The sequence below is a fragment of the Sphaerodactylus townsendi genome, linkage group LG04, assembly GCF_021028975.2.
Source record: "Sphaerodactylus townsendi isolate TG3544 linkage group LG04, MPM_Stown_v2.3, whole genome shotgun sequence".
Taxonomy (NCBI): Eukaryota; Metazoa; Chordata; class Lepidosauria; order Squamata; family Sphaerodactylidae; genus Sphaerodactylus; species Sphaerodactylus townsendi.
In genome coordinates, this window is record NC_059428.1 from 32,308,338 (window position 1) to 32,332,044 (window position 23,707).

The 23,707-nt window shown below is 42.4% G+C and overlaps 1 protein-coding gene across 1 annotated transcript; it reads right to left on the reverse strand.

The window, feature by feature from the left end:
• On the reverse strand, positions 1 to 23,707 carry KATNAL1 (katanin catalytic subunit A1 like 1). The gene is given in 8 exon segments (XM_048495542.1): positions 1 to 188; positions 1,417 to 1,522; positions 3,342 to 3,469; positions 10,384 to 10,494; positions 10,496 to 10,565; positions 12,075 to 12,235; positions 15,492 to 15,667; positions 23,472 to 23,707. Coding segments are annotated over 7 exon segments (912 nt in total). The 5' UTR covers positions 15,654 to 15,667; positions 23,472 to 23,707; the 3' UTR covers positions 1 to 14.

The following is a 23,707-nucleotide window of genomic DNA, read 5'->3' on the forward strand; positions in this document are numbered from 1 at the left end:
CCTCACCCCGCAGCTCATGTGGCTTTTTGTTTCAATAACTTCATGAAATCTTTCAGAGAGTCCAAAGGGACTGCTGAAGGGAGTTGAGTACAGAGCAAATCCACATCCACCACTATCTTCTGTTGATGGTTTGCTGGCTGTGTCCAAAACTGAATGTCCCAAGTAAAACCAAATGTAAGCAGTGATGTCTGCAAAGAGGGTTGCAAAATTCACAGTGAGCAACCTGGTACAGAGGTCTTCTTTACAGGGGAAACATAAATGACTGACTAGATCATTCGCTGCCAGACCACTGGGTAAGGCTTTGCTGAAGTAGTGGCAGTAAGTGATATGTTTCACGCCACTTCCACTGCCATGGTATAAGGACCATTTCAATTTTACCTTAGCAGCTGGAGTACAGCTGGCACGAAAACAGACACAGATGTAGAAACAATCACACTAGTAGATCTCCAATGTGATTTGAGGTTTCAACATTGCCAGAGTGATGTGAGAAAATGAACTGCAGTGTCACTGATGCTACACACTTGGATGGCACCTCTTTGGTTCACCAAGGTCCTGAAGCAGTTGAAGCCAGAAAGGAACAGGGGCTTTCAGCTGATGCTGAAGCCAGCGGAGTGCAGAAAGGACATCATTTAAAAATCTATGGACTTGCTGCTTTGTTAACTGATGTCCTTGCTACAGTCTGTTGACTTCAGCATTAGCTGAAAGCCCTTGTGCCTTTCTGAATTCATCTGTTTCATCTGTTTGGTTCTGATGAACGAAAGAAGTGCCATCAAAAGAGTGCCTCAAAACAACCATGTAGATGGCCAAACTAAACCTGAAACTCCACAAGTTAATCTGGCCAACAGGAAGCAGCATGGTACCTAGAGATCGTCACAATCCCATTGGTTACATGCGTCGCTGGTAGCAAACTATCTTGTGTATGTGTGTAAAGTACTGCCTTCTTATGGAGACTCCAATGGAGGCTTTCAAGGCAAGTGAGAAGTGGAGGTGGTCTGCCATTGTCTTCCTCTACAGCATAGGTGTCAAACTCGCGGCCCTCCAGATGTTATGGACTACAGTTCCCATCATCCCCTGCCAGCATCATGCTGGCAGGGGATGATGGGAACAATCAACATCTGGAGACGCAATTGTCCTATAACTGGTGCATCAATCTTCTTTAGCGGTCTTCCTCTTTCAACTACCAACCCTGCTTAGCCTCTGAGATCTGATAAGATTGGGCTGTACCATGCCACCTTCCTGCCCCCATCCTAAGTACAGAATACTCCCATGAGAGAGAATTGCAGCAAGTACTAAATAACCTGGCTAGTTATAGACGGAAATGCGCAAATATACACTAAGATGTGAGACACAAGTACATATTGTAGATATAAATGCATGCATACTCAAACACACACAGGAAAAACCATCAGTTCTCACCTTCCAAGGTCGCCGGATCCCTTTGAAAAAATCCGGCATCCACAAGGGAAGAACAACTGCTTCCCTTAATAATTTCTTGGCTTCTTCCAAATCTGCAATGTCATCCCTGTGCAAAATGAACACTAATTTAGAAGACATGTTTTTTTTTAAGTTTGTTTTTTAACGTAAAAGTACAACTCTTATTTCTGCTGGCTTTAAAGACTGAGACAGCTATGGCATAAGCCACTGGCCTGTATATGGAAAAGATATAAGGGGGTGGAGGGAAACGACTTTCAACTAACCCTACCACAGGCTGTTCAATTTAAAAAAAAAACTTTCCTGAAAGCGTTAGTCTCAAAGCAACACTTTAAATGCTCCTGAGTGTTGTTGCACATTTAAATATGTGTCTAATGTACCTTATGCTCATAGCACTGCTCAAGAATTAGTTTCCCCGAAAATAAGACAGGGTCTTATATTAAATTTTGCTCCAAAAGATGGGCTAGGGTTTATTTTCAGGGCAGGTCTTATTTTTGAGGAGACAAACCTTGCTTGCTTATCCAAACAGCATATAGAGTTAAATCTAGAAAAATATGGATGAACCTGTCATTACACATGGGTGTCCCTGGGTCCTACAGATCAACTGTGTGTCTGTTTAGCTTTGGAGCTCAGGCAGTCCTAACCTGACCTAAGGGCTACCCATGACATGGAAAATGTCACAACACATATAGAGCTTGATCATTGAGCACCCTCCTTATTCTGGTCAAGAAAACTGAGATGTTTTATTTTTTATTTGTTTGCGAAATTTATATCCCACCTTCCTGCTCTCAAAGGGGCTGCTAAGGCAGCTAACTATTTAAAACACAGGAGACTACCGTATATACTCATGTATAAGTCAAAATTTCAGCACATTTTTAATGCTGAAAAAGCTCCCCTCGACTTATATGCGGGTCATTAAAAATTTTTGTGTGTTTTTACTTTGCCGGCCAGCAGGGGGCGCAGTTTTTATGCTAGATGCACCAAAATTTCAGGGTACCCTCAGAGGACTCTCCTGATGATACCAGCCAAGTTTGGTAAAGTTTGGTTCAGGGGGTCCAAAGTTATGGACCCCCAAAGGAGGTGCCCCCATTCCCCATTGTTTTCAATGGGAGCTATTAGTAGATGAGGCTACCCTTTTGAGGGTCCATAACTTTGGACCCTCTGAACCAAACTTCACCAAACCTGGCTGGTCTCATCAGGAGGAGTCTCTTTATGATACCAGCCAGGTTTGGTGGACTGAGTCGAGAGATCAAAGTTGATTGACAAAGGGATACCCCATCCCACATTGTTTACAATGGGAAGCTAATGATAGATTTTTTCATTTTCTGATAATATCCCTCTTAAAATCTAAGTTGGGTTACATTTTGGACGCTGAATTGATGATAGGGAATCAGTTTTGAAGGATTTTGACTCTTATTGTTTTAGCTTGGTTGCTGGATTGAGCTAAGGTTTTGTACTTTTTTAAAGTTATTGTTGATACCATATTGTTGTTCTTGTTGACCCTCTTTTCCACGTACAGAGTTTACTGTTTTTCTTTGAAATAAATATTCAAAACATTTAACCTACCTGATCCCTCAATTGATGCTGCATTTCCACCCTCAGCTTATCGCGAGTCAATAGAAGTTTCCCATTTTTTGTGGTAAAATTAGGTGCCTCGACTTATATGCGGGTCGACTTATACACGAGTATATACGGTATTTAAAACACAGGAGACATTCAAACCAACCTCCAGCCAATACACATCATTACAACAAATTAAAAATAACAGTTAAAATACCTATAAAGACATAAGAACAGCTATTAAATCATTGGTTGGAAGGAGGAAAGCTTTCGTATCGAGATCCAGCAAGCTTGGCTCTGCAGTAGATGTAAACTCCAGTATCATCTATTTTACCAAATACACAACATACCAGTGAGTACTCAGATTCCTCGACACGATGTCTCTTTCAAGAGCTTCAACCAGATCTTTGTCATATCCTGCACCGTCAAATTTCTGAATATCGCCATCCCCAGCGCCATCTTGCGAAATCTTCTTTCCCTAAGTTTCAAACATGTTGAAAGCAAGCAAAATCCATAATCATACCCTAATTTAAGATATATCATGTTTCCCCGAAAATAGGACCTACCCCAAAAATAAGCCCTATCATGCTTTTTCAGGATTTTTGGAGAAGGCTTGAAATATAAGCCCTACTCCAAAAATAAGCCCTACCGGTAGTTACAGATCACGAATCACAGACAGTGCCCTGTGCTCCATACCGATGAGGATGCAGCTTGCATTACATGTGACTGGGAAGCAATGGGTTGCTGAGAGCCCTGTAATGGTGTGGGGAGGTGCCATATTTCCCGGTATAAGACATCCCGAAAATAAGCCCTAATGCATCTTTTGGTGCAAAAATTAATATAAGACCCTGTCTTATTTTCGGGGAAACACGGTAGAACCATAAAGATTTTTTTAAGACATTGAAGAAATATTCAGGGGAACCAGAAGCATTCACATCAGTTCAAAATACATGGCAAAACACATAATTTAAAACACTAGGGATCAGAGTTTCACTGAGAATTCTTAGCAATCTTACGAAATTACAGATCCCAAGATTCACTGCTTTCCCCCTTGAAAGGGACATCTGTAAGTGGATGCTGATAAATCCTCCATTATTTATGCAAATGCAAGCAACATCTGGAGATCAAAGTACCTTTGACCAACTTTGGTATGTCAGCTGCACCCCCTCCTGGATAAGAATGATCATACTACAAGGCATTCATGCATTGGCAACTTCCAGGCTAGAAGACCAGAATGAACGTTTTCAGAAACTTCAGCTTGTCCAAAACACAGCAGCTATAGTTATTCACTCTTCCAGTTTGTTTCCAAGCAATAGTTACAAAGGCTGATGTTGACCTTTAAAATCCCAAATGGGATTTTACTGGAATCAGAGTGTTTTAATGACTACCTTCTTCCACTTAAACCTGCCTGCCCTGTTGAGAGTGCGACTGAAGGCCCTTCTCAAAGTGCCCTGACCATCGGAAATAAGATGGGTACTGAAGAAAGAGCCTTTTCAATAGATGGGCCAACTAGGGATGCTTGCCTGCCACCATCTTTGAAATCTTTTGGCCACTGGGAGAAAAAATTCCCATCTTTCTTACTTCCAACTTTTTGTGGTTACATTTATTCAATTATTTTATTCTATCAAGGTCTTTTCCAGAGTAGTTTCTACTGTTGCCATTTCAATGCTATTGTTTTCCTGCTACTGCTGCTGTTCAGTGTCCCTGTGAATTGCACAGAGTCTATAGGCTCATTCCGCACATGCAGAATAATGCACTTTCAAACTGCTTTCAGAATTGTGCTCTTGAGCTGTGCTTGAATGGCAAAATCCACTTGCAAACAGTTGTGAAAGTGATTTGACAATGCATTATTTTGCGTGTGCGGAAGGGGCCTATGCTACTGTGTTGTTGTTGTTGTTTTTTAATGTGATGCAAGCTGTTTGAACTGAAAAGCAACAGGAACTGATGGGAGAAAAAAGACAGGCGCTGGGGAACAATGCCATTCAAGTGTGCATCTGCAAGGCAGCCATGGTTCTTCAAAGTGTTCAAGGGACACCAGTATTGAGATGAAGCTTCAGTTTAGCGGTAGAGGCTTGTTGGCCGTGGTGGGAATTGCACAGATGGGAGCACTAAGGGGGATCCCAAATGTAAAAGAAACACAAGGACACAAATCATAGAAGTAACAATTTAATGAATCCCTTACACCAGCTCCCAATAAAGGTTGTTTTCTTGGAGCACTCCTACACTCACAGCATGCTAAAGCTGATGTCCCAAGCTGAGCTTAAATCATGCTCATACCAGTTGTCTCGTCATTTAAAAGCCAACGCTTTTAACACTTCAGAAAGGACCACCTATGTGCCTTGTGGGTGTACGAATGCTACTCAATGATGCTGAAAAGCAACTCTGGTTCTTTTCTGTTAAACTATGCAGAATTAGGAAGCAATTTGTTCTCTATGTAGTCCTTTCACAATAGAAAGGAAAGAAATACCAAATGAAAAAAGGGCACAGATATGGCACAGAGACTGGAAGAATATAAGAAGCCCAGGAGAGCGTAACAAGAAGGTGTCTAAATTGGTATTGACAGAGAAGAAATTTGGTCCATACCATACTTTCCCCTCCTGTAAAAAGAGTCTCGCAGTGTGCAAAACTCCCTTTGAGCTTGGTGGCCAGTGGTTGAAGAAGATTGGATTCTAATCTGGAGAACCGGGTTTGATTCCCCCACTCCCTCCCACCCTGAGGTGGCAGAGGCTTATCTGGCGACCAGATGTGTTTCCACTCCTACATTCCTGCTGGCCCGAGACCTTGGGCTAGTCACGGTTCTTGGGAGACTCTCTCCAGCCCCACCTACCTCACAAGGTGTCTGTTGTGTGGAGAGGAAGGGAGAAAGGAGCTTGTAAGCCACCTGTGAGTCTCACTTACAGGAGGGAAGGTGGGAGTATAAATCAGCTCGCTACTTCTGCTTCCTACCCCACAACAAGGCTTTGCCGGTGCAGATGAGCTTGAAACCTTTCCCCAAAAAAAGTGAAAGTGGAGGGACCTACTGCTCCGTGTTTGGCGTCGCCGGTTTCAAAAGGTGTACTTCTGACCAGGATCTGAAATGATGATGTCTTGTAGCTGAGGGGTGGGAGGAGCTGGCAGAAGTCGAGGAGTGACTGCATTGTCAGCTGCGTTATCACTGCTTCGGGTGTAGTGGGGAGTGCTGCAGGACCCTGGGGTATTTGCCGTGAGGAGAGTGCATCTAATGGTGGGTGGGGAATCAACCTGAGAGAGTTCTGAGAAAACTGTGACTAGCTCAAGGTAACCCAGCAGGCTTCATGTGTAGGCATGGGAAAATAAACCAGTTCACCAGATTAGCGTCCATTGCTCATGTGGAAGAGTGGGGAATCAAACCCAGTTCTCCAGATTCAAGTCTACAACTCTTAACCAATTAATTACTCCAGAGCTTGGCCAAAATTAAACCACTCTGGCTCCCTTGGTGGTGCTTCTCTTGTGGATATTTGTTCTTGTAGCCCTTGGAGACCAGCTTGTGCCTTTCTAGTTTCTTTTCCACCCACTTTGACCAGTGTTCACAAATCTCTGACATGCCTTTTCTTTCACACAGAAAATCCCAGAACAGGAAATCGTTGCCAAAAGAATGCTAACATTTCGCAAACAAGAAAATAGGGAGAAGCTGTTCAACGTGTGCCGTGCTGCACACCTGGACAGCTTGCAAAGCCTGTGCCCTGAAGCAACTCAGTGGGGCACACACAATGTGCCAGATGCCATTCTCATGTTCAGTCGCTCAGGATGTGAATCCTCAGAGGGATTTCAAAACAGAATTCTTACTCCATTTTTGCAATGGCAACCATAGGCTATTTTCTTTCTGCCACCTAGTGACCAAATTCATTGAACAGCAGCTCTGAATGAAGGTGTAAGCAAAAATCCTCCTTAGGGTGACCCTGCTTTAGGATTACTAGCAGCATTATATCCAGAGATAACAGCTGTTCTCTGAATAATTTCAGCACAGGCTTCATCCGATTCCATAATACACCTTACCAAAAGGCAGAGGAGACCTAATGTAAAACCTGCTACAAATATGGGTTTGAGGATTGTCTGCGTCCTGTTAGTGGATGACGCCTCAGATACGTGCAAGAACCCAACCTGGAGGTCCCTCTAACAGCCTCCATAGCTTTTCTGGGGTCCCACGATCAGGTGGAAACCCTGTGACACCACAAGCCCTTTTCTTCCAAGGGCGAGTTTACCTACAGATCTGGTGACAGAGCCAGAAGGGGCTCCAAAGTGTGGTTGATTCTGACCCTAGCCCTGGTGCAAAAGCTAATCCTTCTCTGGACCTAGCAGGGCAGAAACTGTTTTCTCCGGTGGTCAGAAAATAGGCAGATACCATGAAATAATAGTCAGCAGGATCGGAATTCAGCTGAGAAGAAAACCACCTGGGATGAGAAGGTGAGGAGTAGATAGAATCTTTAGCACTCTGCCCCACCCCAAAGTATTAATTCAGCTCTTAAAACAAGACTCCCCTAACCCCTGCTTTGAACACAACAGGAGAAGACCTGGGTTTATGCAAATGTGCCTGCTGCTGTCACACGTCACTTCACCATCTATGTGACACACTACCAGTGTTACTACCTGGAGATGTGCAGGATAAGAGAGACTCCCAGCTCTATGTCTGTGGGCCTTTCCCCACTTACCTTAAGCCCCGCGCTACTCTCTTCAAAATAGTCTGCCGGGGTCCTTCAAAGAGCTCCGCACGACAAGAGGCTGACCACAGCGAGAAGCTGCTCCGACTTACTGCCCTTGGTTAAACCCCCCCTCGGCACTACAGCATCCCAAGCTGGAGAAAAGCGGTAGCCTGTTGATGACGAACAAGAGCTTGAGGGGTCATTAGGGGACACCGAAGCCTTCCAAGAGTACGTGGCGCTGAAAGAGCGGCAGCGACATAGGGGATCAAGCGAGTGGGGAAAGGCCCTTGTGTCTCAGTCAAGTATGGGGGACAAAATACATCATAAATGTGCCTTTGGTCTATGTTGGGTGTGAGGGAGGGATCTAAGGCATGTGAGGAGAACCTTGAATCACAGACTGCTGTCTCAAACATAAAAAGACTTCACTGCTATGGATTAAGCTAGAGCATAAGACGAGGAAAATACTATCGTGCCTACTGGGTTACAGACTTGATGAAAAACACACTAAGCTAATTTAACAATAAAGAGGATTTACTTCTGATTTCCCCTCCCTCCGGCTGTCTGTGGAACATATCCACATCCTAACTCCCACATGCTCCTTCCAAAGGAATCCAACCTCCAGTATTTGAAGAAAGGCCAATGGATGTTACCAGTAATTTAATACTTTTGTTCGCAGGAAGCCTCTCACTCAATCCAGATTTAGGGGACTCATTCCCACATGGGATGCTGCACCCTAATCTCCCACCCAGATCATGTTTTACAACAACTATCCATCTTGCCCTCCCTGGTAGCTACAGCAAATGGTTATCTATCTGCAGAAATACATCTCTGCTCTCTCTGAGCTCTTTGTGCATTTTATGGCTCACTTCCCTGGCTATCAAGTGGCTGTCAGAATCCCAGGCACTCCCTGGTGTGCTTCAGAACACCTTACATCTCTGAAGCATTACATCATTAACATCCCCTGAATTCACCCCAAACTGCAAAATCCAAAGATATGAGCATACACTTCTTTTATGCCATCTCTGATGGCGAAAGTCAACAAACATGCCACCCCTGGATTACACTACCCTGACCAAATATAACACAACCCTCTACACCATAGTAGAAATAGCCTTTTAAACTGTATGTCAATATTATTATGGTAGATTTATTACGATGATGATGATCTTTATTTGTTTGTTTGTTTGATTGATTGATTGATTGATTGATTGATTGATTTAATAGACCGCTCTATCTCCAGAGGGTTCAGAGTGGTGTACAAGTCAAACAAAGAAACAACCAATAACAGTGCACAAAAGGACAAATCGAATACAGTTCGAAAAACATTTTGAATGGCAACAATAGGTACTCATCAAAGTACATGAACAGAGGTAATTAAATATTATTTTCTTTTCTAGAAGCTTACCACAACTGCTTTCTAGTGTATCTAACATCTCCACATAGAAAACATTCTAACTCATAAATATTAATCAGCAGGGTATAAAAACAGCATTTTTCAACAGGAAAAAGCATAAGAAGAAGGTGTTTGAGGACCTCCCCTTTGAGGCTGTTCTCCCTATCAAAATGGCAGCTCACTGGAAAGGGGAGAGGGGAGAAGTATTTTAAAATTATTGCGGAACTAAACTGAAGAAGTAGCTCTGCCCTCTGCATACAGCATCCCACACTTATGCTTACCGCTCTTGGGACACAGATTTCCAATCTCATGTAACTTTTAGTGGTTGTCAGTAGTTAATCTTCAAAAACTCTAGCAGTAAAGACAGCAGCTGCTTCTACCCAACACTTTGAAAGAACTCTAGCTTTGTCAGCAAATCTTGGCCGACTCAGAATTAGATAATTTAATAATTTATTTGTTGGCTGGAGCTTCAGAGGAGAGGGCAAGATCACTGAAGGACAGGTGAATGTTCATCTGAGAACAACTGTACTAGTAGACCCCATTAGCCTCTGACATTACGGTTACTATAAAGGTAGAACAAGCTTTTAAAATTCAGTTCTCGTATGTTCACATATAATGATAGGAAAGGGGCCAATGTTCTATTTTCCTTCAGCTTTCCTTTTAAATTCCTTTTGGCGATCAGCCTTCCAAATGTATGGATTAAAATGCATATAATGTAATACCAAATCTGTATGAAATCTCTCATATCTGAATTTTTAAAAAATGTCCTGTGCCGTATGTCCTATAAAAACGAGGACAGAGCCTATGTAATGCCAAGCAGAGCAATGCTAGATGAAGAACTTTGTGTCAACCTGGTGGGCCACTGCGAGTAGCAGAGAGCTGGACTAGATGGACTTTGGTCTGATCCAGCTGCCTTGTTCTTATGTTCTTATGTCCTCATGTTGTTCCCTGAAACCATACCCCCAATAGCATGGAGGGCAAAAAAGGATCTACAACAGTGAAGTCACAAAAACAATCCTTCCATGAGCAGAATGAAAGGAGGTTAGGATTCAAATTTACCCTTTAAACACTGGCCTAGCAGCTGAGCTGGTGACACATTCTGGATGAAAAAATATATCTTTACACGTGTGTATTTTATATAGCAATGTAAACACACTGCATGAATGATTTATCCTATAGCAAAAATTATAAACTAGTAAGTAACAATCTTATGCAAAGCAGTCCCGGAAACCGAAACTTCTTCCTGCACTGCTGGGTACCAGTATTTATGGTCAATGTGCTGGCCTTTCTTGCCAAAGGAAAACATGCCTTCCTGCCCCGACCACCCCCCTAGATGCTTACCTTTTCATCTTTTCCTTTAGCTTTAGCTTCTCTTTCTCGGCTGCTGGCAGGTTTCTCGTTTTTTGAGATTGGTTGAGCTCTTGCCTCCACAGGGCCCTTCCGCTGCAAATCCTTCTGGCGATTCTCTTCTCAAAAGGGTTTCTACTCTCTCGGTTAAGATCGATTTTATTTGGGGTGGGGCTCTGTTAAGGAAAGCAATAATGTAAGGGAAAGAAAATGTTTTGCAAATGTGTTTCTGCATTGTTTTGGAGGGGAACAAAACTGATCAAAAGTATGCAGGTCGATCTGGGAGGAGGTTACTAGTGGGTGAATGACCAGGGAGAGATTAGATATCCTTTCAGCCCTTTATAGGGCCATGTTGGTATTAGCTGTATCGTTTCTGTACAGTTCCAATTTTTTCCCTAAACACCCAAGAAAATCGCCATAGATTTTATAAGAGCAGGAAATATTAGGCAACACGGCTTATCAATTCCCAGAATGTTCTTAAACAAGATTCAAACCTTAATTAGCTGGTAGAACCAGACTGAGAAGCCAAATTCAGGCATTGGGTCCAGCAGTGGTTAAGGAACTGACAAATGTGGTATGAAATGGGCTCGTGCTAAATATACTTTGGCGCAATGTCTGAACTGAGAAGCCATAGTTACAGCTGTTGCTTCATCCCCAGAAACAGCTGTCCCAGAGAAATAGAATATTGAGCAGGTGAAAAAAAAATCAAAGTAGAGGAAACACTTGTAAACTACAGTGTGCCAGCACATTCAAAAGCTCGAGCCATGATTTGGCCATTAAACTACAGTTAGAATAATGCATGGGTTAAGCTTAATATCCAAACTGAAAAACAGTCAAGGTAAGCTGATCACGCAGCAAACGCCTCCCAGGAAGATGGAATTAGGGAGCAGCAAGTTGTACCAGGCTGGAAATAGGCTCAGTCTCTTAGAACTCCATTAACAATAATAATGGAAGAGGAAGTAGCAGTTTCCACAGGTCCCTCCTTTCCACTGCAGAGACCCACTTTGCCCCCATGCTGTTACTGAGGATGCACAAAACAAAATTTCTGGGAACTACAGCAGATGAGGGAGGGCTGGAAAATCACACTCTGCTAGGTCTGTTCCTCAAGAGGATCTCACTGGCTACAAGTGAGTATTTACTTTTAACCCACCCTTCCTCCAAGGACTGCAGAGTGACTACAACATGGTCATTCACTCACCATTTTATCTTCACAGCAAAAGGATGTGTGTGACAGATGCCAGGTCAGCTAATAAAAATTCCTGGCAGAGTAGGGATTTGAAACTGTGTCTCCCTGGTGTTAGTTTAATACTCCAACTACTACCTCACACTCATAGACTGTTTTTGCACAGTCATAGAGCCCTGGGGATCTTACATACCATGGTGCTTTTTTCTTGTTTTTTGACTCTGCATGCCTAACCCGGTTCTTCTCAGGAGTCGAGGCAGGACCGGTACGTAATACCTTTGCTGTTTCCCCACAACCTCAGGGTGTGAGGGAGAAACCGTGGATTTTAGACCCGGGGGTGGGGGTGGGGGGGTTGAACATGCCCTGAACGGGAGGGTGGGCGATTATCTCAAACACACACGGATTTTAGACAGATTTTAGCCACTCATTATCAATCAAGCTTTAGCGGATCAGACTTTATCACTTCAACTGTACACTGAAGTCATACTTTAAACCCAGTTACCTGTGCTCAGCTGGAACGGGAGGTGGCCAAACAGATGGATCCCTAAATGGTTCATCCTGATAAGATACTGGAATATCTGTCGGTCTGTCTATTTTAAAACTCTCTAAAGTATTGACAATGATTTTTACTTGCTCATACTCTTCCAATAATTCTTGCCGAACCTGGAAAACAAACAGATCACAGAAATTCCACCACATGTACTTATTCAATTTACAGACACAGCAAAATGACCAGAATAAGGGAGTCAGAAATATTAACATGTTGCTTAAAACAGCAGTGGGCAAAATATGGTCTATCAGATGTGGACCCAGTCAGGTTCTAGTAGATCACCCGAATGCCTGCAGATTTCTCCAATTCTTGCAGATGGATTCTTGGCCTGATACAGCTTGGCAATTTTTTATGGTCGGAAGTAAGAGTACATATGAGTACACTTAAAACAAATTAGTCACACCTTAACTGTTGCAAGATTCTTGATGTTGCACTTCTAATTTGTAAATTATATTGTGGACTTCTGCTAAATAAGGCATTTTACTAAAAGAAGAAAAACAGATCATACAATAGTGAAATTATCCAACGCCTAGTTTAAAAATCAGAACCAAAAGAAAGAAAGAAATCAGCCCCTTATGGCCTTAGCTTACATTTCTTATGGGATGTGTGTATGTGTAGGTAGGTGTACACACACAATTTATGTATTTCTCTCTCACTCAAGTGACATCATGTGTGTTTCAACTGCTACACTACTGATCCAAGGTTTTCTCATTACCAGTTCACTATGCATATTTATTCAGGATCTGTATCCTCAAGGCGCACTACTTATTTATTTATTTATTATTTATATTTGTATACCGCCCCGACTAGCCAGCATTGGCTAGCAAGAACTGTGTAAGAGTATCTTCATAATTCCTTCAACCATTTGTCAGATCAGTTTAGCCTTTAATGTTTTTTCCCTGCTCCTAGAAATACTTATTTCAGTCATTCCTTAAGAATCACCTTTTTCTTGCTAAGATTCAGAATTAAGCTTGTATTTCCAAAAGATTCACTATACACCAAATTTGTGAGGCATGAAAAGTAAAGATTTTCCTTTCCTTTCCATTATTCAATCCAACTACTATTTATCAATTACTTTTATATGTTAATGAAACATCAGCTAAATGACAGATTTTTTAAAAATCCTGCAGTCTGTCCAAAATCAGATCACAAACTCTGTCTTACTTCAAGGATTGCTCTTTATTTCCAGAACATCTCAGCTTGGTGGTTCCACAGAAAATATTAAATTGTAAATTCTGTGAAGCAGGAACCTGTCTTTTTATCACTTTCTATGTAAAGCACCATGTACACTATATAAATATAATTTTTTAAAGTTAAATTGCTGTTCTATTTCTATGTCTCCCTGATAATTGGCCAAATGATATTGGAAAAGATGCAGAACAATAATAAAAGACATGGATAATTGGCCAAATGGTGTTGGAAAAGATAAGGAAAGCCTGATCTGTCTATCATATAGCACAAATTATATTCTGTATGAATTAAATGTATAAATAAGCCACAAATGTCACCAATCCTAAAGCCTATTTTTTGCTAATTAGAGAATATACCTTTAAAACCAATTAAGGATGTCTGGAACTTACATCTACAAAAGTTGCTATTATTTTATTCTCTCTGTGGAATATTATTCTATGGGTCTGCAAATTGACAACATGGTTTTATTGCACAATTTGACTCTCTGTTGGAATATTATACTATGGATTAGCATATTAACAGTACTTTGGTTTATTTGTTTTATTACATTTTTCTGTGTAAGCCAAGAGGTATTTCTCCCTCTTTTCGTTCACTAAGAAACATCAAAGCAACGATATTACAGACATTGAAGCAACAGTATCGCAGACATCAAAGACATATTGGCATATATCCAACACGTAATTACTCCAGCACAGTGCATTTTCACTTGCAGAAGACGGGACAGCAGTTTCTGAAGATTCCACCTCCACACCCCCAGTAGATCTCCTTTTGGCCCCCTACTATGTTCCTGAAGATCTGCTAAATCCAAAGAGTAGTCTGCTCAGTAGTCTGCAGAAGAATGGGGAAACAGGACAGTCCTACTCCATTAAGTCTACAGGTGAATGGATACATGCCACTCTGTAAAAACTGTTTGCAAAGCTCTGATGACACATGCCACAATATTTCGCCCACATAGTATATATGCATTTACATAGAAAATATTTTTTGTGAATCAGCTATTTACTCACAGCTTTCTGAACATTACTTTTCAGCTCATAGCTTCCTGAACATCAGATGAAAACAAGACAAGATAGCAAACGAGAACTGCCAGCAAAACAGCACCTCTAAAATAAGCAGACTCACGCAGGTAAGCCTCTGATTAGCAAAGGCAATAACTACCTTGGCAAAGGAGGGGTCAAAGAAATACACAGGAAGCAAGATGGAGGAAGTGAGGATAGAATTTAGGAAATACAGAGCAGGAAGGGACTTGTTCTGGGTAATGCAGATGGTTTCCTTGACATAACAGTCATGAAGCATTGTATTGTCGAAAGCTTTCACGGCCGGATTCAACTGGTTCTGGTGGGTTTTCCGGGCTGTGTGGCCGTGGTCTGGTGGATCTTGTTCCTAATGTTTCGCCTGCATCTGTGGCTGGCATCTTCAGAGGTGTATCACAGAGGGAAGTCTGTTAAACACTGTGAACAAGATCCACCAGACCACGGCCACACAGCCCAAAAAACCCACCAGAATCATGAAGAATTATCAGATAATAAATGAATCATGAAGAATTATCAGATAATAAATTGACATCCAGGGGAAAAAATCGAATAAAATATCATTTTACAAATATCATTTTAAAAAGAAACAGTAGAATTCATTTGAAGTAAAACATCAGCCTTTTGAAAGAAAAAAAGTTAAGGTGTAAACTTCAACTCAATCTTAACCTCAATTAAGCAGAATCTGTATACGGGCTGCCGGAATTCTGCAAAGCCTTGCTTTTTCTGAGGCCTAGGATTCCTCCAGAAAGTGGGGTTCTCCCACACACCTTCCCACTCCTATTCCTGGACCTATTTGTAGATGTTCTTGACTCAAATGCTGCTACTGTCTGAAGAAATCTGGAGTAAAGCTGGCCCTATAGAAGGGGGGAGGCCTTCCTATATTTGGTTGAGTGTTGTGGGGGAAGCCTTTTTTATGACCTCTGTCCATGCAAATTTAATCTATCTGGGATGCTAAGTGATTTCTAGGAGCAGGGAAAAAACATAAAAGGCTAAACTGATCTGACAAATGGTTGAAGGAATGATGAAGATACTCTTACACAGTTCTTGCTAGCCAATGCTGGCTAGTCGGTGGTTTACTCATGATTTAGAATAAGTACAATCATGTTATTATGCACAAAAGTATAGAAGCACCGCTTTATCATACCTGTTGCCACTTCCCCTTCAGTGCAGGGTCTCTGATTGACTGACAGTGTCTTTGAATTTGTTGGATGACACCTTGATAATAAACCATAGAAGAGTCGTAGTTTCCAAGGAGTGCGTATTCCCTTCCTTTTTTTGCATTATCACAAATCTCAGCCAAATTCATCTTCTTTGAGAACCCTAAAGTATATCATAAGAAGATAATTTTACATGCTGCAACATAATTTACAGAATAGTAACTTAGCTCTGTAACTGATATTTATGGAATCTTTGTACTCAACTCATTATGACCAAGTTGTATGAAATGCCACATTTTTAGTAGCTAACTTCCTCAAATTCGAAGGCTTTCACAGCCAGATTCAACTGGTTCTGGTGGGTTTTCCAGGCTGTGGGCCGTGGTCTGGTGGTCCACCAGACCACGGCCACACAGCCCGGAAAACCCACCAGAACCAACTACCATAAGCTATTATCTTTTCACTGCCATTCTCAAGTTCCCAGTCTATTTGTATAGATATATATCTTGTTTCCCTGAATATAAGACAGAGTCCCTGAATATAAGACAGTCTTATTAATTTTTGCTCCAAAAGATGCATTAGGGCTTATTTTCAGGGGATGTCTTATTTTTTGTGCCCCCCACGTGACCAGATCAGCTGTGCCAGGGAATCTGTAACTAGGGCTTATTTTTGGAGTAGGGCTTATATTTCAAGCATCCTCCAAAAATCCCAAAAAATCATTCTAGGGCTTATTTTCAGGGTACGTCTTATTTTGGGGGAAACAGGGTATATTTAAACCAGTGTGCTGCGAATTACAGTGAACATAACAAGTTTGAAGTACATAGCAAATGCAAAGAGTTATCAACAACTATTGGCCGCTAGAAATAACATATTGTTGAAGGGTTTCACGGCTGGATTCAACTGGATAATGTGGGTTTTCCAGGCTGTGTGGCCGTGGTCTGGTAGGGTTTGGTCTCCAGGCCCTGATCATCCTTTCTGCTCTCCTCTGCACCCACTCCATTTTGTTCACATTCTTTCTGAAGTGAGGTCTCCAGAACTGTACACATACTCCAGGTGAAGCCTGACCAACACTGTGTATAGCATGACTATGACATCTTGTGATTGGGATGTTATGCCTCTGTTGATGCACCCCAAAATCGCATTTCCCTTTTTTGTCATTGCATCATACTGACATATTTTGTTTACAGTTCATCTGTACCCCACGATCTTGTTCACACATAATGCACCCAGAAGTCTATTTAGTATGCATGCTTCTCATTTTTGTTACTCATATATAGAACTATGCACTTATCCTTGCTGGATTGCATCTTGTTCGTATCTGACCACTTCCCCAATGTTTTCAGATCTTTTGTGGTGTTTGCTACTCCTCCCCCATTTGGTATCATCTGCAAATTTAATGAGTCATCCCTCCATCCCCTGACTTCCTGGGATCATTAAGTCGTCCTTCGGATGCTCACAGATTGATGACCCTTTTAAAATCTGTTCCAATATCTTCCCTGGAACAGAGGTCAGACTGACTGGCCTGTAGTTTCCTGGGTCATCCTTCTCCCCTTTTGTGAAGACAGAGATAACATTCACCATCCTCACCAGTCTGGTGGCTCACCTTCCACCCTACCATGAGGCTCTGAAGATGATGGGGAAAAGTTCTCTAGAAAGTTCTTTGAGCACTCTCTGGAGCATCTGGGTCGAGGGATTTGTACTCATCCAATGCAACAAGGTACCTTTCAAAAAGCTCTGTCCATGTCAACCAGCAGCCTAGACACCATGCCTTGCCAACTACCTTCACTAGATGGGCCTAGAAAGAACTGGAAAAGATCAACTTCGTTTAAGCATTCAGTGGAGCAGCTACTTTGCTTAAGAATTCAGTGGATTCAGTGGGGTGGGGTGGGATGGGGGGAGACACAAAGACTAACAACCCTTAGACAAGAGCAAGGAGGAAGAGGAATCATATCTTGCCCTAGGCTGGTTTTCCCTTGCCCCCTGCATCCCCCTCCCACTTGTTGCAGTCTACCTGTAACAAGCAAGCTACATATGTGGACCAGATCTTCCATTGGTCTGGTAATGCAAGGGGATTTGTAGTAACATCTAAAGCAGGAGTGTCCAACTCTGGCACCCCAGATGTTCATGGACTGTATACACATCAACTGTGCAGGAACATCTGGGGCACCAGAGTTGGACACCCCTGCTCTAGAGATTCTGTAGAGGTGGAATAAAAAGTAGACTGCAAACAGATTTACAGACTGTGACTATACAAGCTACTGTATATTGTAACGTCTGAATGCAGCCTCCAACTTCTGAAATTATTTATTTAGTTTTTTTACACTCTAGGGAATCTTCTGCAAATGTAAACAGTTATTTGACACAATGCTTCAATAATAGATCTGCATTTCTAAGGGCTAAACGCTGCTTTTAAAAAAATGAAAAGTGTGAGATTTTTAGAAAGCTAAGCTCCCAATGGAATTTCAACATACATAGAATTGTGTTATGATGAAGCAACAACAGAAATGTAAAACTTCTGGACATTTTGAAGCCACTGAGAAGAACAGGCTTTTTCTGCTGGGGGGGGGGGTGGTTGGGGGGGGGAAGAAAAAATGGAAATTTGGGGGGAAATTGAAATGTATGCAATACTTACTGTCCTGTCAAATCTTAGCTAATTTTACTACTGTACAACAAAAAATGCATCCTTTATAACTGACAGCATATGATATTATAATATCTGACATACTTATGGAATTTAAGTTATTAACAACTGAGTTTTCTGCAAGTAAAATTGCAAATATACCCAATACTTGAGAGAAAACTACAAGCTGATGCCCGCCATGCTATCTTAGTATATATACCTTAATTTTTGTTGCCTTAAAAGCAGAAAAAATAGGAGTTAAATACACAAGCTTTGTGGTATACAAGATAAAGCTTATTATTTGGTCAGAAAAGGGGGCACACAACGGGTCAACAACAATATCTGCACAGCTAGATGTAGCTCCAATTGGTTGCTGTCTTCTTTTTATGGTGGCCACTTGTTGAAGAGAACTTCTCAATGAATCTTTCAGAGCATTCCTCTGAGGCTTGGGTACAGTTTCTGCTCCCTGTGATCTTTTTTCCCTCCTGCAAGGTAGGATAATAACCTACATATTACCCACATGTGTTATAGTGAGGTGAAAAGGTCGACACAGGAGAAGAATTAGGTCAAAAGAACAACAGAAGCATGCTCTCTTTATGATGGTGGGCAGCCCAATCCAGATGGGGGGGGGGAGCTCCACAGTGGCTGGGGACGGCGTGGTGAAGGCAAAGCCACACCACCTCCAAAGGGGTTTTAGGAAGCGTGGAAAAGAGGCAAAACCAAGAAACCTCCTGCTACCCAAATAGCCCCATCGGAGAAAAAGACTTAGGCCAGTGATGGCGAACCTTTTAGAGACTGAGTGCCGGGGGTGGAGCAAGGGGAAACTGCCATAGGTTCGCCACCACTGACTTAGGCCATACTTTCTGGTGGAGTAAGTCTGGGGTCAGGGAGGAGGGCATTCTCAGGCTGAAACCCTGGTGGAAGCAGATTACAGTTGTGTTATGTCTTCAAAATAAGCCTCCAGACTCAGTAATCCAACGTTTATTAAAAGTACAACCAAGCACACTATAGCACTCTATCTCTAACAGCTGCATGCACTTCCCTTCCTTACATGTCCTTAAGTACTTATCTCTTAAAGGAACATACACACTATGCCACAAGTTGGCTCCACCCTAGGAATGCCCTTGGCCTGCCCCTCCCCCCTGTGGCAGCATGCTCTCCTACACAGTGTAGCTTTGGGGGAGCAGGCCCTTCTGTGTTTGTACGCCACAAAGCTCTGAGGCACCCGTCCACTGGTTTGCTCACTCCCTCTGCTGGCATAGGTGTCCCTTTACGCTGGCAGGGTGGGCAAACATGCCAGAGCTGGGACCCACCACTCCCACAAGCTGTCCCTCCCCTCCTTGCATATGGATTGGGCTGTAAGATCCAATTAGGTGCAGAAATATATATTATATTTAAGATCTGTATATACAGCCTGCCCACCTTGTCTTTTAAAAGCATTTCACTTGTTCTAAAAGACAAAATATTTCATAGGAGTTTTGTCAGTACTTCCCCAGCTTTCCAATTGATCTGTCATAAAAATTGGAAGGGGAGAGACCATGGAAAAATACTGACACCCATACCCCCAATATTTTTCCCAGGTTTTTTTTCAGGCTTTCACACCTTAGGCAACAGTCCTGATTTTCAGACTGACAGTGCACTTGGCAAGCCACTTACAGCTCTGTGTGATGTGTGAACCCCACAACATAAAAAGTATTTTTTTTCTCATGCACATGTTTAGGTAAAATCTGTGTATGAATAAGCCTTGAGAGCGGCCAGAGCGACTTTTCACAACATCGAAGGATCCAACTGCAACTTTCACACATGGAAAGACACAAACAGCACTGACAGAGATCCCACAGAGTACTTTATCAGTATAACAGTTTTCAGGATTTTAATCCCACTCATTACACATGTTCTGGCTTTTCCAACAACCCACGCACACAGCTACAGGCCAATCTGTTCGCTGTATCTGTTTCTATGCGTTCCAAGCCTGACAGAATATTCTCTGCTGAAATTACGTACAGCAATCAAATCATGACCTCTGTGGATTTACAACTTGGCCTACCTATGCGCTTTTGCTTGACTATAAAGAACTGTTAATTACTTGGAGCTGGCTTCTTTTCAGGACAATCATCCAAACAAATTAATGCACTTGAGATATAGCGAAGCCTCCCAGAATGCTTCACAGAACACAGTAGGAGAACGGGTGATGTCACCCAGTTATTTTTGGCACATGGAAGACACGATTTGCCATTAGCTCACCTACAACATCTAATAACGACAATCATCATCCTAGGAAACTGTTCTCAAAGAACAGGCACAGGCAGTTCAAGGTCCAAAAAAACTACAAATGAGGAGAAGAAATATCAAGAGGAATTTGCTTGCTAGTTGGGAAATGGTTCATTTGGCTCATTATCTTCTCTGGCAGAGGTCCCCTGGAGCTACCTTGACCAATGCTTTCCCTGTTCTTGTTCTGTATGGAAGTTTTGTGCCTTTGGAATTCAAGCAATATAGCTCAAGAGGACCCAATGTCATACCAGTGCATCTATATTGTTACACCTCCCCCCCCCCCCCGCTACACTATAGCAGGGCTTGGGGCAGGTAATAAGTTGATCTCATATACAGGTTTCAATTCCTTCTGTGCCCAACATCTTGGTTTCTTCTTCCTTCTGATCTTCTGATATCAATTCCAAGTTATAACCACTAATGTATCTGAATATCATCACCAGCTGCCATAAAGTACCAAGGCTCTTGGGGCCATCCATTAAAAGAGACACATTAAAAGACAATTTAAAATATTATGTGTGTTTTTTTAATGAGAGGTAAGTATTAACAAAGGAATAATAGGTAAGTCTTTACAAAGGAATAAGAGAGTAGTCATCACCAAGGACGTAGGTAAGGGGGGTTTATGGGTTCAACCCCCCATTACATGTCTGAAGCTCCGCTCCGCCCCCCCATCACCCCCCACCCACCCCACACCACTGGTTGGGCTCCCAGCTGTTAGTCCCTTCTTCCCTCCCCTCCGGGGAGAAGAGACTGCAGTCCCTGGACTCAGAGAGTTGCTTTTATAAGCACTGAGGGTGGGAGGGCGGGGCTTGGGAGGCGAGACCATGCCCCCAAGGGTAGGTGGAGGTGTAGCCACGCCCCCAAACCCACCCCATAAAAAATCTATAGCTATGTCACTGGTCATCACAAACAAATTTCAGGTGGCCAGCCAATTTTAAGCCAATGCAACAAAAGCGAAACAGGATTCTTGTGGCATCTTAAAGATCAACAATTTTTTTATTCCAACACACACAGTCATGGACTAGAGCCCACTTCCTCAGGCACATTCTCACCACCTTCATTTTCTCAAATCACCTTCACATTCTCACTTTTCTCACTAAGACCCCAAAGCAAGAAAAGCAATTCAACAGCAAAGAACTCTAATAATAAACAAAACAATGCAGTGAAGCTAAGATTACATAACTGGGAATAATGTGACCAGAAAACTGTATACAGCTTGACACACCATAATGCATGAAGGGTTACATCTCTATCTAGTCCACAAAACCTTATGTTGGAATAAAAATATGTTAAACTTTGAAAGGTGTTAAAACTTTGGCTCATTCCGCACATACAGAATAATGCACTTTCAAACTGCTTTCAGTGCTCTTTGAAGCTGTGCGGAATGGTAAAATCCACTTGCAAACAGTTGTGAAAGTGGTTTGAAAATGCATTATTTTGCGTGTGCGGAAGGGGCCCCAGAGAGGTGTCACGAGACTCATGACTGACTGAGAGACACAGAAGGTGAGGAGTAAATACTCTAAAGGCTAAAAATCAAAATGTAGGAAAGCATTGGGGGGCACTTAAGACAAGTAACATGCTTCATGGATAATCCAGTTTGAAAAACTATAAGCAAAACAGTTTTGTTTCTTGTATTTTAGGGCGTCTTCTTGTCACAGGTCATCTGTGAAGCACTATCTGACAGCACATATTAATCCATGCTCGCAATCATTGTGATTGTTTCACTTCCCCAGACTATAAAATGATATTGTGAATATTAGACCCAGTTCTACAATTCATTTTGCTTTTCTTCCTCCTCACAGGCACATAGGACTGTGCACAGAAGAATGCACACCTCAGCATCTTACAATGCATCACAAACATTTACATTAAGTGTTTACAAACACAAACTGCACAGTCACTCGCATCCAAATCCTGCCATGTCATCATAGTCCTCCATCATAGTCCTGCTGAGCTATCAGGAGGGGGGTGGCAGGGTTAAGTAAGTTAACATCATCTTGGGTTGGATGTAAGTTTATTACCTTTATTCAATTTTTCATCACACAGTGGCTTATAGCTGAATGTTGAAAAAGCTCCTGATGATAAATATTGTGCTTGATGTAATATGTTTATGGTGTTTGTGGCAATATACATTTCTCACATGCAAGGCACATGCAAGACATGGCAACCATGTAAATATCGATAGTTTTAAAAATCATCCTGGTTACATAAATGAGAGCCCCTAAGAATTCTGAAAGGATGCAGTCCTAGAAAGGAGCAAGAGCCCAACTACCTCCTTTCGCCAATTTGATGCAGCAAAACCGTATATCTCAAGGACACTAGAAAAGGGTCGCCTTCATTTATTTGTTTGTTTATATTTGAGATGTCATCAGCTCCAGAATTCTGCAATTGACACTATAATTCTATTTGATCAACTGAATAATAAAAACACCAACTTTTAAAGAAAAACAGCATAAGAAATTCAATTTTTATAATATAAAAAGAGCTAGGAAGAAAACAGTAATATTTTTCAATAGAAATGCAACAGACCTATGTTTTATTGTTCCTTACGCTGTCAAATACTAGAGAAATCCACAGCTTCTGAATACCCCCCCGCCCCATTTTCGAAGTTCTATTTTGATTTTTGCAGCCATAAGGCTTTCCGCCAGCCCTGTCTTATCCTTCACACCAATAAGACCACTGTCCAGCAATTCCTTGGAGACGGGGTAGATCCATCCTTACACCCCCACCCCGTCATAAGGCCCCAAGGCATCTAGGCAGACAGCGGATTGGCGAAGGACTTGCCTGTACCGTTATCTGGGCGTTATCATTATGGCTCTTCCGCCCCACCCCCACTTCAGCCTTTTTAGGCAGTTAGTCCATCTCTCTCAGACTCTCTCTTTAGTGGCCCCCCCCCCCCCCGCAACAATGGCAAAGGAGCAAAAATAAGATACCCCCACAGGAGCTCACTGGGATATGTAGTTCTTTCACGCCCGCTCCTCCTCTAGGCGCTAGGAAAAGCGATAGCCGGCCAAACTACAATTCCCATCATGCTTCGCGAGATGGAGGGGGTAAATCCTTTCTCCCTGTTTCCCTTGCTTACCTGGATAGGAACGTCTTTCAAGCGATGGAGCTGCTCGTTATTCCCAACTGGCCAGCTTCGCTTCGCATCCTCGCTCTTAAACAATCGGAATAAAGTGTGGAAGCAGCAAGCCGGGCGCCGTTCTTCGGCTGCGCGCGCGAGAGAGACAGAGAGAGGAGAGGGGAAGGAGGGGAGAGGGCGCAACCCTCCGGCTCTCTCACCCCGTCGGCGTGCGCGCGGGCCAGCGGCGGCGGTTG